Below are 15,351 nucleotides of genomic sequence, written 5' to 3'. Positions count from 1 at the left end.
TCTTTTTTACTCTTCTACCTGTTGATATAATACTTGTTGCTACAGTTCTTGCAACTAGGACCGGCAATCCAACTCACTATTCACGAACTAGCTCGTGTTCCGCTCGAAATGGGCTCGGGATCGATATTTTAACGAACCATCTCGTATTTGCCTCATTTAATAAATGAACGAATACGAGCCGGTCCCAACTTGTTCGTGTTCGGCTTGTTGACAACCCTACTTGTAGTTATAGCATTTCAGCTTGCATCAGTTTGGTACCAGAGCATCAATAGCCACCTACAGGATCTATGCCTGCATTAGAAATGTACAGCCCCTTTTCTCGTAAACTTCATTAAATAATTCAATAAAACTCTTCTTTTCAAGTAAAGTTCCTAATTAAACATCTGTTCTCATTCATCTTGCATTTGATCTTGTGAAGCTTCATGACACAATGAAACATTCTTTAAAATTCTAGTTGTTTGAAAAGAAAAAATCAAAAACAAATTCACTCAGTTTTTTGTGTTTTGAAAGTTTATAGGATATCTATAAGATATGCCGCTAGCACAGTTGTTCAATTACTTACTTTTCTCCTGGACAGAGACTATTAAATTTTTTAATAAAGTTTTGAGATTTAATTGCCAAGTTAAAAGTATGGTGGGTCATTTGTTAAAGCTCTACAGTTTGAGATGTGTGTACTGTAATAATATATATTAGTGTAATGACCCGCGCTTCGCGGCGGGAGGTCGTAGCGTTGAGAGTTAATAATACGACTTTCATTATTTATTTATCACGAAACATACAGATATATATAACATTCACATTATGTAAGATAACTAAATATATAATATAGATTATCTAATACGATGTGATGTCTTTGATAATACAAATATAATTGATAAAACAGTTCTTAAATCATTAATTATGGCCTATCGGTTCCACTTGATTTCTTGCGGGTGTTAACTTTGCTTGGTCCTTTTCTAGTCTTCGAACTGCATACGTATGAACAATATCTCATATATATATATATATATATATATATATGATGGAATAAGAAATACAAAAAATATTTTAAAAATATTAATACTTACAAACGTGATTTTTTCGCTACAGCAGAAGTTTAAATAGGCAAATCACTATCGTTGTTGTCGAGCATCTTCATAAATTGAATTGGTATGCAACCACTCAGTCAACATTGTTTTTTCAATGCTTGGTCTACGCAAAAGACTTTCTAAATTTTCAGTATTGTGGAAAATAATATTATTCATTAAAGGAAGATGTACTCGTAGTCGCTCAACCGATGGTTCTCTAAAATGGATATCAAATTGGAACAAACGGCAAGTTGCTTCACATGCAGATAAATATCTACAATCTATATATGTTTTGATTTCATCAATCTCTTGTTTTTTCTTTTGGTGAACAGCAATGCTATATATAGAAAAAATTGGGGGGAGGATGTATGCACTCTCATGATTAGAAAGATAGCAAAAGGACAAGACAGTATTCTATGTACTATGAATTTTTTTGTTTCATACACCCTTTGTATGTAGTATGAAAAATTTTGTAAGAAAAAAGATTATCTTGTGGGTGAGATACTATTTCTATTGGACTTAAAAAAGTAAAAGATAATTTACAAATAATCCATGGTGCAATTGGAATGAAAACATGAGATTTAGAATTTTCTGTAAGGAATATAATTTTTTTTTAGAAGAAAATATACATTGTAAAAAAATATTAAACTTTCAATATATGCCGGAATTATTTTTCTTAGACTAAATTTACAATTTCGTGTCATTCTGACACTCCAAAAGTGAGGACGGAAAATAGTAGCAATCTGATAAAGATTTTAGTTGGTAGATCTTTCGGCGACAAAGAAAATTAAGGTTCAGAACTGTAAAATTAAGATGACGTTCTTCTGGTTGATTTTAACTGAGCTTGCCTTTAAAATTATTATTGTTTAACATAATACAGAGGGTGCATGGAATAAAATTTTTCATAGTACATGCCTCTTTAACATAGCCTCTTACCTTTAAAATCATTATTGTTTAATATGATACAGAGGGTGCATGAAATAAAATTTTGTATAATACATGCCCATTTAACATAGCCCATGTGAGTCTATGTGAGGGAGGGAGAGAAAATCCATATAAAAAAAAGGCCACGTGGCTCATTGGAGAAACGGCATTTGGCTTCAATTTTAGTATAGAGTTTAATGGGAAATGCAAGGCCTTCAACCTATTTTGGGTTGTAATCCACTAATCCTGCAATTTTACTCACCAAAAGCCCCTTTTGTGTTTTTTTCTACTTGTCTTAGCACCTTCGAATTTTTTATTTTTTTAAACACCCTACAACCTCTTGGATGACGGGTTGAAGAGATTACAATTCTTTGGATTGTAGACTTAGCGTTTATCGACAATTTATAAAAAAATTAGGATGGAAACCACCTCTCAACTATCAAAAGAACCTCTGAACTTTAAACTTCTTAATTAAAAAAATTAGGAACTAAGAGGGTGCGGTGCTTTTTTTTNTTTTTGGGAGAGAGAAAGATAGCATACTACCCGCTTCGTTTATTTCATTTAGAAATAAACTTAGCTGGAAATGTGAATCAACTAGGATTCGAACTTGGATCTCGGATACGAACTTGGGTCTCGGATACCAACCCATCAAGCGCTTTTGCCACTTGCGCTAGGGACGGTCAATAAGAGGGTGCGGTGGGTCTCAGATACCAACCCATCAAGTCTTTTTGCCACTTGCGTTAAGGACGGTCAATAAGAGGGTGCCGTGCTGATCTAAAATAAACAAAGTTAAGGGGGACCCTATAAGCAAGGAGTTCTGGACCCAACCGCATGGTCCAGATTCACATGTAGCATATTTTGATGGAACTCATTAGGCCCAGTGGCATATATTTCAACATTTTTCTCTCTTATTAATTATTCAATATGCGATTATTTACATAAACTCTTAACAACCTTCTCATTTTACATGCGAACTAATCTGCTTCTGCTTAAACTCAATTTTTTTCCCTTAAACTCAATCTTTTTTTTTTTTCGTTTTACTTGTTTTTTTCCCCTTAAACTCAAATTTTTTTTTTTTCGTTTTACTTTCCACGCGTAGCACCGAATCACTTTTTGGTTCGTCTCAAATACATGTCCTTCTAGCTTTTCTTTGTAAGTCACTGCAAATCCACACATCCCAATCCATGTGCTTTAGTCATTGTCAATCAAAAGTTTAGCCCAACTCATGCTCCTGGCATGTGCCTCTCGGGCGTAATTGATTTTAATGCACTAATATGAGCTCATACATCCAATCCACTCCTCTCTGAGTCCAGTTCTTTTGAGTACACAAAATTGTCTTATCATTTTATCACTAATGAAACAACCTGTGCGATGCGACAGGTAGATAATTGAAAAAAAAATTATGAAAAAATAAAAACATAACAATATAGATATTCCATATATAATTGTTGAGAATAGTATAGCTTGTGATAGCATCATGAACCGTTCTTGTCAAGGACGCATGAGGAGCAGCGAATGGAGGCCGGAGGGCTCCGAACAGTGAGCAACAAAAAAGGAGAGAGAAAAAGAAAAACCGAAAATCATATATTGAAAAATCCATACGCATCTTGATCTCTCCACCACCCTCAAATGAAGATAGTACATTCATGTGAATTTAGCCATGAAAATTTATATATATGTATAGAGGTATAGACAAATCCTCCATGTATTCCCGTCACGTTTTTAATAACAACTAATTCAATTGCACCATACTATTTAAACGAGTACCACTTGTTAGGGAGTTTTGAGCCTAATCCAAATTTACATAAGTCTAAGGATATGACAAATAATTGAATTCATTCAATCTAAAAGTTTAAGCCTATTAGATCTGCACCCATTGAAATACATCAATTCTTTACTTTCTTCTTAATTATCTAATACGGGATTGAACTCTCGACGCATTTATCACCTCTACCACCATTGTCATCACCAAACGTGCTTTCTCAACTTTGTCGATCGAATTGGTTCACAAAAGCGGCAAAAGCAGTAGGCAAATGTAGGGGTAAGCATTGTTGGTCTGTCTAGTGCCATATTTACAGCTTTTTATAAAACCTAACCAAAACGAGTTAGAGGCAAAAACTGATGTGAACAAAACCAAATAATTCGGTTGATTCAGTTCAGTTTATTTAGTTTTAATAAAATATTTTTAGGGCTTTTTCTAAATTACTAAAAATAAGATATAATTATGATTAGTTTTATGTTTAAAATCATTAATCTAAGATAATAATAATAGTAATTAATATATAAGTTTTTTAAAATTTGAGACTAATATATATTGAATTACTCAACTTTTGTTTTATTCCGTTTATTCGATTTTCTAGCTTTTAACTTTTAGAACGGAACTTAATTATAATTATATTATATGTAAAAGCAATCGACCCGACTGATTTCGATGGGGTTTGTATGGTAATTCAGTTTGAGCCGAATATGCTCACCCATAGGGGTGTACTGTAGGCCATGTTTGGTTTGTCCAAAGTCAGGGTCAAAGTGGCTGAGTTTTCATGCCAGTGTTCGTGGATTGAATCGTGCAGCTCGACTTCCATGGAACCTATGGAGCCGACGTGCGCGAATCCGTCTCATATGGCAGCGAGTTTGCGCACAGCGCAAACTAGCTAGTGACTTTGCCCGTAATGAGCGCAAGGTTGAATTTCATCGCTTGGATCGAAGTCACCAAATTTGATGGGGTGTAGTTCGTTTTTACCAAACACATTCTTGGTTAACTTGGTCCTTGCTTTACCCTAGCGAACCCAATCGTGTGTGAAACTCCCTAGCATTGGTCAGTTTGATTGATGGAATGCATGGATAAATATTTTCCAAGGTTTGTCACAAATGTTGTGACATCTTTTAGCCCTTAAACTTTTCTCTTGAATATTTTAGTCTCAAAATTATCTTTTACGTTTTGTATTTGTACCCTGAACTCAGTGGTTTCCCCTTCCACGCACGTTTTTTTTTTGTTTTGTTTTGTTTTGTTTTGTTTTTTTTTTTTTTTGAGAGATAGGTAGCACGTTACCCGCTTCGTTCATTTCATTTAGAAATAAACTTAGCTAAAAATGTGAATCAACTAGGATTTGAACTTGGGTCTCGGATACCAACCACCAAGCCCTTTGCCACTTGCTCTAGGGACGGTTGATGGAAATGATTAGTAAGACATGGAGAGAAAATAAAAGAGAGAAAAATGAGAAAAAGAAGTGAAGCCAATCGGGAGAAGGATACTAAAGGCAAGAATTAAATTTAGGGAGACGTACTTCAAATACAATTCCCGTGGTTTCGTATTTTTTTATTTTAGTACTCTATGATTTAATTAATATGTATCAATTTAGTATATCGTGGTTTCATATTTTTATTTTTAGCATCTTCTTTACTTTTTTTTTTTTTTAATCAGTGACAAAGTTAAAATTAAAAGATACTAAAATGAATATTCGATAAATCTAAGTGGGGTATTTAAAGTTTTTTGTATATAATTTAACAAAATGTTAAGGTAGGAGCTGATGAAAAGAGAAAAAAAAATCACAGGATACTAAATTGATGCACTTTAAACCACAGGGTATTAAAGTTAGAAAGTGCGAAACCACAGAGATAGTATTTGAAATTTATCCTTACATTTATATTAACCTCACATTCAGTTTGAAGATATTTAAATAAGATCAAACTAAGCCACACACTCCGACAAAAATTGCAAGTTTGCGGTCCACGAGCAAATATCAAATTTAGCAAGTTTGAGAAAGGTTTTTTAAGAAATTTGTTTCCATCAGATTTTTTTTAAAAAAAAATATAGCATGCTACCTGTTTCAATTATTTTATTTAAAAAACTAAATTTAGCAAAAAATATAAATAATTAGATTTTGAATTTGAGACTTTACATATTAATCATCAAATTCTTTAACATTATACCAGGGACGATCAGTTTCCGTCAAATGTTTTAGGTGATGAAATTTTTCGAAAGAAAGAGAGACAAGAGTACATTCAGTTTCCTCTTTTTTCAGTAACCACACAAACGGAAAATTTCCTCACTACCCTTCCAAATAGATCTAATATCATAAATACCCTTTAAAATTTTAAAATTTCATATTTGCCCTCAAAAAAGCATAAAAATTTTCAAAAATGCCCTCGTAACTATTGCTCGTTATGTTTAGGTATAATAAATTCAAAATACCGAATTTACCCTCAATACATTTTCATCAATACCCTCACAAGTTTTCTAAGATTAATATATAGAGATTTCCTTAACTATTATACATTATGAAATAGCCCCTTAATTTAATTTTTTTGATCAAAGTTTTCTTAATATTTGGTTCCTTGAAATTAGATTGATTTTTGTTAATTAAATTACAGATTTTATCAATCCATTGATGATTCCAACAAATTTAATAATTTTAATTATTTTGTAGAAGTTAAAATAAAAAAATATATAATAAGTAATAGCTAACAGAGCAATCTAAGTTAAATGAAATTTTAAATATAACTAACTAAAATAAATAATTAAAAAAAATTAGGAGCTAAGTAGTATTAAAGAATATCAGCGAATAATGTTAGTCTAAATGTTAAACAAATAATGAATAAAAGTTAGGGGTTAAATAGTAAATCATAAAATTAATGTACCGTTCAAAAATTTCTCAACTTATGGGCAAAATAAACATTTCAAATTTTAACCAGTGTTAGACCGCCATCTAACTAAATTTAATATGACTTGAAGTGACGGAGTTATAACAGCGAGGATGTTTTTGAAAGAAAGTATGTATTTAGAAGTTATGATATAACCAAATTTATAGGGACATTTAAGATATTTTTGAAATTTAGAGAGGTACCGATGAAATTAACCCATAAACATATAGGAAACAAATTAAGGGTAAAAAGGTAATTTCATATTTTAAAGTAAAATGACAAAAAATACTAAATTGACGGAAGGCAGAAAAAATTAACAGGGATGGTATTTATGAAAAAATATTATATTTAGAGGGGCATTTGTAAAATTTTAAAAATTCGAAGAATATTCGTGATATTTCATAATTTTGTAAGGGTACAAATGAAATTAACCCAATAACCTAAGATGATTCTTCAACTACGGAAAAAAATTGCCCACACTCATTGGTTGGATCATATACGAACATTGCTATGGAAGAACAAGGATAATATACTATCTATAGTACCAGAGCTTCTATACTATAATTTTGTTTTCGATTTTAGGGTATTCAAATCAACAATTCACATCATTAAATATGATTTAGGATTATAAAATTCTTAAAAATAAAATTTTATTTTTTTGACATCATTTAAAATTTGAGGATAGTACATTTGAATTCATGATCAAGAATGCTGATCTTAATCTAGATGGTTTAAAATATTTTTCATCGAATAAATTTACATTCTTCTATACCGTTAAACTATATATAAATTCGTCATGTTAGCCATTAAATATTGATAACTTTTAACTAATTTGATCATAAAATAAACTATGTCAAAAAAAAAAATTTATTCCTAAAAACTTTAAATATTCTATATTAGTTTTAACGATTTTGATCGTTGATTTCAACATTCTAAGATTGAAAACAAACTATAGTATCGAAATTCCGATACTATAGATATATTATGTCCGTGGAATTGGAGTTGTTTACTTCCAAACTTTATCCTTACTCTTGGTCATGAGTGTAATAAGATTTTTCCCTGTTATCAATAGTATAACATTTTCCTAATCTTATTACGATAATTAGATTTATATTAGCTCTAAAATTTAGTTGGTTGCAATTACTCTGTTATATAGATTATGAAACTATCTCTTCTCTTGAATATATGACAAGATTTTTTTTTTTTTTTTTGTGTCATTCTCGGTGATTTACCATGCATCTCTCTCCATTTTCGAGCTTAATTTACATGCATTTTTTCCATGTGTAGTATGGCATTCTACATTCTAATCACACTGAAGCTGTTCTAGCTTTCAGAGTTATATCAATAATACATTTCCAAATATATTGTTAAATTTGATTTAGACTATTTAAACCTTCTAGCTAGATTCAAGATTTTATTATTTTTTGATATTATTTATTTAGTACTCAACTGCAAAATTATTATTTTCTAATGAATATGAAGTAACTTTGAAATTACTTGACCACTATATGTCTATATATACAAATGTTGTTAAAAAATTATGAAATTCAAGTCATAGAAAATTCAATTAGTTTAGATTACGTTTAACATTACTGATTGTCGATTCAGATATGCTATTTTTAGAAACTATAGAGAAATAAATAATTATATTTGTTTTTAAAAATATTTTTTTTAAAAAAATTTTAAACTACAAATTTATTATATTTATGTCTAATTCACGGTTAGCCACATATAATGACCGTAGTACTTAACGATCTATCCAGAAGAAAAAAAAAAAGAAAAAGAAATCTCTTTACACCAAAGCAATGTGAAAATCAATGTTTTAACTCAATGCTTTTGTCACCATTCGACTGGTTCATCTAGTGGTTCCATGGGTCCAATCAATAATGTCAACGTAATATCATAAATAATAAATTATTATTTTTTATTTATAAAATAATAAAAATAAAGAAGATAAATAAATATATTTTGTAAGGTTTTTTAAAGAGAATAAACCGAACTGATTTAATTATCCGATCGATAATTTATAGTAAGTGATAGTTTGAGTCCGCCTAATTAAAATTGGATTGAAGTTTATTAATATATCGGTCAAATCGCTAGTTCAAATGAATCAATTTTATAACTTTATGAGCTGAACTGAACCGGCATAGAAATTGGGTCATGATACAACCGGTTCCGCCGGCAAATTCGACCTCACTTCTAAAACACCGGATCATCGAACAAAGAAATAATAAAAAGACCAACTGTCTTTAATGTAAGTGGCAAAAAATTTGATAGTTGGTACTCCGAAATTTTAAGTTTGAATTCTAGTTGATTTACATTAGCAGTATTATTTCTAAAAAAAATAAACAAAATAATATTATATTATCTTTCTTCCTTAAAAATAATAATAATAATAATAAAAGTCAACATGGTTCGTCTACCGAATCCTTTGAAACTTGGGACTCGTGATTGTCCCTTGTCTATTTGTAGGTCCCACAAGCCCCAACCAATCCCACTACTTCGTGACCAACGACATGCAAGCCGTAGAATTCCACTACCGGCTGCGCACGTGGCAGTTTCTAATTGGTTCTCGTCTGTTCGCCACGCTGTTGCTGTTATGGCATGAGCATGTGTTAAACTAAGACAAACTTAGGCCCTCTCTGGCCCCCTTTTTTTTTTTTCAACTGTTCACATATAAAATTCTTTATTTTCGATGCCACTGAAATTATTGGACTATTATTTATTATTACCGAATGCTCTATTAAAAATAATTGTTATTGATCAAATTAAAAATAAAAGTATAATCAAGCGCATTAAAATTAAACTCGCATGTATCTATTGTTTCTGTCGACAAATAAATCTTAATTTTTTTAATTCCTTTTTTCCTATATACATAGTAATTAATAACAAAATTGCTAAGTCTACGATCTAAAAAAGTTGAATCCTATAATAATCCTCTATCATAGAATTGATCCGATCCTTTTTAAAATTTACTATTATAAAAAAAGATAATAAAAGAAAAGATGTTGAAAAATGGCTAAGTTTTAGAATTATAATCCTTTTTAGTTAGATTGTAAAACTAGCAATAATGGTAAATTAATAATGGTGCATCTACAATATGATTATATTTAGATAATATTTTTAACAGTAAAATTGAGAATTTATAAGCTTCTTGAATACCAATAAAAGAAACAGTAATAAAAAAAAGAGAGTTTATATCATTGCTTGAACAAAACAAATAATGTACTGAGAATTAATTAATCTTTAATTACTACTGCTGCCTCTCCAAATCCTCCACTGCAATTTCTCCTGCAGCAGCAACTGCAGCTCCCCTCCCCGATCTCTCCCTACTCAGCATCCGCCGCAACGACGTGCTCAGCCGCGCCGACACCGACCCGACCGCCTCCTCCTTCCCCCCGACCGCAGCGTCGCCTGCCACTGCTACATCCGCCGACACCGACACCGGTGGCGGTGGTTCCACCCCCGCCCGGCAGACCGGGCACGACGAATTGGTCTCGAGCCACGCGTCGACGCATCTCACGTGGAACACGTGCCCGCAGCCTGGCAGCCGCCGCACGGTCTCCCCCGCCTCGACGGCGCTCAGACACACGGCGCAGTCGACGGCCTCCCTCTTCGCGTACGAGAAGGACGGCAGCGCCGCGATGGCGGACGGATCGAGGCCCGGCCGTTTCGCGGGCTCGTTGTTGTTATTATTATTATTATTGGCTGCGGCGGCGGCGAAACCGATGCGAAGGGTGGTAGTGTCGGCTGTAGTGGTGGTAGCGATGGCGGTGGTGGATTGGCGATGGTGGCTGCGGTGGGTGCGGCGGAGGACGTAGCGGATGTAGAGGTGGAGGAAGAGGAGGAAGGCGAGGACGAAGGCGAGGGAGAGGACGGCGGTGGTGAGGATGCGGATGTTGAGGCTGTAGGTCGTCGGCCTCTTCGTCTCGTCGGAGGCCAACCACTCGTAGGGATCGGCCGGCGCCTGCAAGTCGACATTATTGGCGTTGGACATGGTGTCTGCAGCTGTTTGAATGTGTGATGAGGGAGAGCGAATTAAGCTATAATTACTTCTACTAGTCTTGTATTAGCATTGGAGGGATGGGGAGTGATGAGAGGAAAATTTTGCGTAGAATAATATGCATGAGCGGGAATTTACTCGCTGGTCAGTTACGCTACTACAGATAGGGCACGATGTCACGATCGTTGACCATAGATTTAACTTTTGCGTTCCTTGATGATGAGTCCATGGTTTACATTTGTTCTAATGAAGCCAATGGGTGAACGGCGCACTAATAAAATTTTATAAAAGCTAATTAAGTATAGAGTAAGTAATATTTTGGATCCTTCACTTTGGAGTACGCAACTATATTTTATTGATACTAGTGAAATATTCGCGCGCAACATAAAAAAATTTTTTTATAATAAATTTTACTTTTTAAAATATTTTTATTATAGTTTTATAACTCTAATTATTAATTAAATAAAAGTTATATAAAAATAATTTAATAGTTAAATCTATTTCAATAAAATTTATTAATATTAGTATATGTGCAAAGTAAATTTATACACCAATTTATTTTATAAAGATTTATATGAAAAGGATTTGAGATAAATCTATCAAAATAATTTTTAAAAAATCAATAAATAGAAGAAAAATAAAATTGTAGAAGAAATTGTTTAATAAAAATTAATTATATATATACACATATATATACATTATATTTCTAAAATTTTATTTCTAAAATTTAAATTCTGTATTTTTTATACAGAGATATTTTACGTGATTTAAATTGCATCTATCAAGTTAGATTTTATTACACGATTTATTACATGTATTATTAATAAAATTAATTAAATATAATATATTTAATTAATTATTAATAAACGTAATTAATTAATTTTATAGAGTTTAGAGATTTAAAATTTTAAAATTTGAAAATAAATATTATAAGTTAAAATTAAAATTTAGAATTTAAAATATAAAATTTANNATATATATATATATATATATATATATATATATATATATATATATATATAAAATTAGGCTACTATACTATCTATAGTACCGGAGCTCCGGTACTATAGTCTTGTTTTCGTTCTTAGGGTATTCAAATTAACGATCCACAGCGTTAAATATGATTTAGGGTATATGAAGTTCTTAGGAATAAAATTTTAATTTTTTTTTATATCGTTTACTTAGTAAATTAATTATGTCAAAATGGACGGTGAAAATTGAATATTCTTTAAAATTTGAGCATAGAACTTTTAAATTCAAGATCAAGAATATTAATCTTAATCTAAATAGTTTAAAGTATTTTCTCTCAAAATTTGAAGAAATTTAGAGAGAGAGAGAGAGTAAAGGAGGGTATAGGGGGCAGACGTGTCACCCTTTGGTCCCCCAAACCCTCCTTTAATGTAGTAGAAAGAATAGAAATAGATGTTGGTTAACACATGTGAAGGAATTAGAGTTTAGGATTCAGAGTATAATGATAACGTTTAGAGTTTAATTATAATGTTTTAGAGTTTAATAATAATGTTTGGTATTTAGAAAATTGCATGTCATCAATAATATTGTAATTACATGATGGAATTTTTAAGGTAAATTGCACATTTGGTCATTAAACTTTGTCAGTGACACTTTAATTCTCAAAGTTTAATTTATTTTTAGAATTAACCCACTATCTAATTTAGTTGACTAAATATTGAAATATTACGTGGCATCTTAATTATGGCATATCAGCAAACCATTGATCACAAAATTGCTACGTTACTTTTTTATTAGCAATACATTAACATTTAGACAACTAAATTAAATTATTATATAGAACTTTATTGCATCAAATTATTTAGTCAGCCAAAAAAATTACATCTTTGTGTATTGTTTTTCTGCTCATTGCATGAAAAAAAAAAAAAAATCTGTTATTTATTTATTTTATATTGGGGAAACTTCAAATACCCTCCTTGCGGTTTCGCACTTTCTCACTTTAGTATCATGTGGTTTAAAATGTATCAAGTTAGTACCATGTGGTTTCGCACTTTCTCACTTTAGTACCATGTGGTTTCAAATGTATCAAGTTAGTATCTTGTGATTTCGCACTTTCTCTCTTCAGTACCATGTGGTTTAATATTTCGTTAAATTATATACCCCGAAATGGATAATAAAAAGAGAAAATTAAAACCATATGGTACTAACTTGATACAAAAAAGAAACCACAGGGCACTAACATGATACACTTGAAACCACAGGGTATTAAATTGAGAAAGTGCGAAACCACATGATACTAACTTGATATACTTTAAACCACAGGGTACTAAAGTGAGAAAGTGCGAAACTACAGGGGGATATTTGAAGTTTCCCCTTTTATATTTATTGCTTTGTGCGTGAAGAGAAACGAGACTGCTGCGGGGCAGACCTCCGCCCGCTGGCGTAGGGCCCGGCCCGGCCTCCTCGCTGGCGGGGCGCGTGGTCCCGGCACGCTGCACAGGGGGGGCGGGCCCCTCACAGCGCTGTGGGTGCTAGGCCCAGGCCTGGCCCCGCTGGTTGCAGGCCCGGCCGGCCCAGCTGGTAAGTAGGCCCGGCCCCGCAGCTGTTATGTGGGCCCGGCCCGGCCCGTCCCAGTGTGGCTAGCTGGTCGGGTCCGCTCATCTGCAGGCTTGCAGGCCCAACCCGTCCCACAGCAGGCTTGCGGGCCGGGACCGGCCCGCAACGGGCTTGCAGGACCGGCCTGCACCGCAGCTGGTTCATTGGCCCGGTCCGGCCTGAACTGTGGCTACCGGGCTTACTGGCCCGGCCCGTTACGTGGGCGACGCACGGGCTCAGCCCAGTCTTCTGCGCTCATACGGGTCCGGCCCGCCCCTCTCCGCACTGTTACTAGCTGGCCGGCCCTGGCCATGCCCGCCCACCAGTATGCACGCGGGCTTGGCTCGCCCCGCAGTGGGACGAGTGGGCTGGGCCCGGCACGCCCTGTAGTGGGTCTCTCGGGTCCGGGCTGTCCCGCCCTGCAGCGGGTGGCGGTCCGGCCTAAGCATTCAACGGGCTTGATGGCCTGGCAGGCCCGGCCTGCTGCAGGCTTGGCGGCCCGGCCTGCCCAGCAGGGAGAGAGCTGGCCCGGCCTGACAGGCGGCGGGCACATAGGCCCGGCCCGGCCTGCCCCTCTGACGGCTTATAAGCCCGGGCCGGCCTTCTCCTCTGCGGGCTTATGGGCCCACCCCGGCCCGTAATGTTCTCGCAGTGGGGGGTGCGGGCCTTCCTCGGCCCGATGTGGCTACGGGTGCCCGGGCCGGCCTGCGCAGTCTTCGTTTTCTGGGCGGTTTGAGCTGGTTTTTCAGTTTTTGAATCCAAAACTAATCTGAAAATTTTGATCTAATGATATTTTTAAACTAAAATCAAATTATTTACTATTAAAATCAAACCGAACCAAATAAGATCAAATTAGATTTCGTGATTTGTTCAGTTCCATGCCACTAAAAACGAATCGAACAGAGCCGAACCGAACTGAAATTTTTACGGCTTCTATTCAATTTTTTTTTTTAAAAAAGGCCATCTCCAAAATTTGTTCCTACACAAAACGTGACTTTCGTGTTTTCCTTTTCCCTCCCCTCCTCTTCGAACCATGAAAAGCACGCTCCCTTTCCTTCTCCCCCGTCCCCTCATAAACCCTAAAAATCGTTTCACTTTCTCATTCTCCCCCTCCGATTCCTCTTTGTCTTCCCCATGTCTCCAACTACGATAGTCGAACCCACGTTCGAACCCACCATTAATGGCGCATCAAAGTGTATACGAACCCCCCAAGAGGAAGAACCCCTTCCCCTCCTCCGTCCCCGATAAGCGCCCCTGCCTCCTCCGGCGCTGCAGCGAGGATGCGGTTTTGGTTGTGGATGTGGAGGATTCGAGCGATGAGGGAGGAGACGGGGAGGTTGCGGTGGAGGAGAGGTGCGGCGATCGCCGAGGGGTAAGGGTTTCTTCCTCTGAGGGATACATTTTTAGGAATCATCATCTTGTTGATGTAGAGCGAGATTGTAACACTCGTGGCCTTTATCCGAAATCCCTCGCACTGAATTCGGGAGATTTTTCTGTTTTGAGGGATCATGGCTTTAATGGTTCCCACTTGGTTGTAAGTAGTTGTGAGAGGGAAATTGTAGAAATTGATGATGATGATGATGATGATGATGATGATGATGATGATGACGACAATGTCGATGGTGTCCGTGATGGTCGTGACACTGGTGGTGGCGGCAGCAGCGGCGGTGGCGGCAATGACGCACATTTCGTTGATCGTACTCGGAGGCAGAACAGCATGCAGTGTTTCGGCAGTTCGAATCATTTACCATTTGATTTCAATGCTTACACGGAACAAGTCCAGGATTGGATGCGAAGGATGAAGATGATGTCCTTTGAAAGGAATCAAGCATGCATAAATGCCCAATCGGAACTTCAACACCTTAAGCGATCGATTGCGGAAAAGGATCTCATCATCCAATCTATGGAGAAAGCCAGGGTAGAAGATCTAAAGAAGAGACGACAAGACAAGTTTCAATTCGAGCATGATCTCAGAGCTATGCGCTGTTTGGTTAATGATTACAGAAAAGCTTTAAAGGATGAGAAGAATGGATTTGATGAGTATAGAAAACAGCTTCTGAAGAATGGCAGGCCTCAACACATTGATAGTAGTAGGTCTGATGGGATGGTTCTTTGTAATTTTGAGTTGGAGAAGAAACGTTTGATGGGCAA

The 15,351-nt window shown here is 35.3% G+C and overlaps 2 protein-coding genes across 2 annotated transcripts; one reads left to right on the top strand and one right to left on the bottom strand.

The window, feature by feature from the left end:
* Positions 9,871–10,699, bottom strand: LOC109717826 (E3 ubiquitin-protein ligase ATL41-like). The gene has a single exon (XM_020243753.1). The coding sequence runs from the start codon at positions 10,627–10,629 to the stop codon at positions 9,886–9,888; it is 744 nt and encodes a 247-aa protein (XP_020099342.1). The 5' UTR covers positions 10,630–10,699; the 3' UTR covers positions 9,871–9,885.
* Positions 10,809–13,841, top strand: LOC109717131 (translation initiation factor IF-2-like). Its single transcript, XM_020242805.1, has 3 exons — positions 10,809–10,865; positions 13,008–13,185; positions 13,273–13,841. The coding sequence occupies exons 1-3, from the start codon at positions 10,809–10,811 to the stop codon at positions 13,839–13,841; spliced, it is 804 nt and encodes a 267-aa protein (XP_020098394.1).

Source organism: Ananas comosus, linkage group 11 (assembly GCF_001540865.1).
Source record: "Ananas comosus cultivar F153 linkage group 11, ASM154086v1, whole genome shotgun sequence".
In the NCBI taxonomy this organism is placed as follows: domain Eukaryota; kingdom Viridiplantae; phylum Streptophyta; class Magnoliopsida; order Poales; family Bromeliaceae; genus Ananas; species Ananas comosus.
Note: the sequence above shows the minus strand (reverse complement) of the source record. Positions and strands in the feature narration are given on the sequence as shown.

Bases quoted from the DNA above. Each gene is read 5' to 3' on its own strand.
- LOC109717131 (XM_020242805.1), top strand. From the start codon at position 10,809: ATGTCACGATCGTTGACCATAGATTTAACTTTTGCGTTCCTTGATGAT. The intron at 10,866-13,007 runs GTTTACATTTGT...TTGTGCGTGAAG, and splicing joins TCCTTGATGATGAGTCCATG to AGAAACGAGACTGCTGCGGG. The intron at 13,186-13,272 runs GTAAGTAGGCCC...GCTCATCTGCAG, and splicing joins AGGCCCGGCCGGCCCAGCTG to GCTTGCAGGCCCAACCCGTC.
- LOC109717826 (XM_020243753.1), bottom strand. From the start codon at position 10,629: ATGTCCAACGCCAATAATGTCGACTTGCAGGCGCCGGCCGATCCCTAC.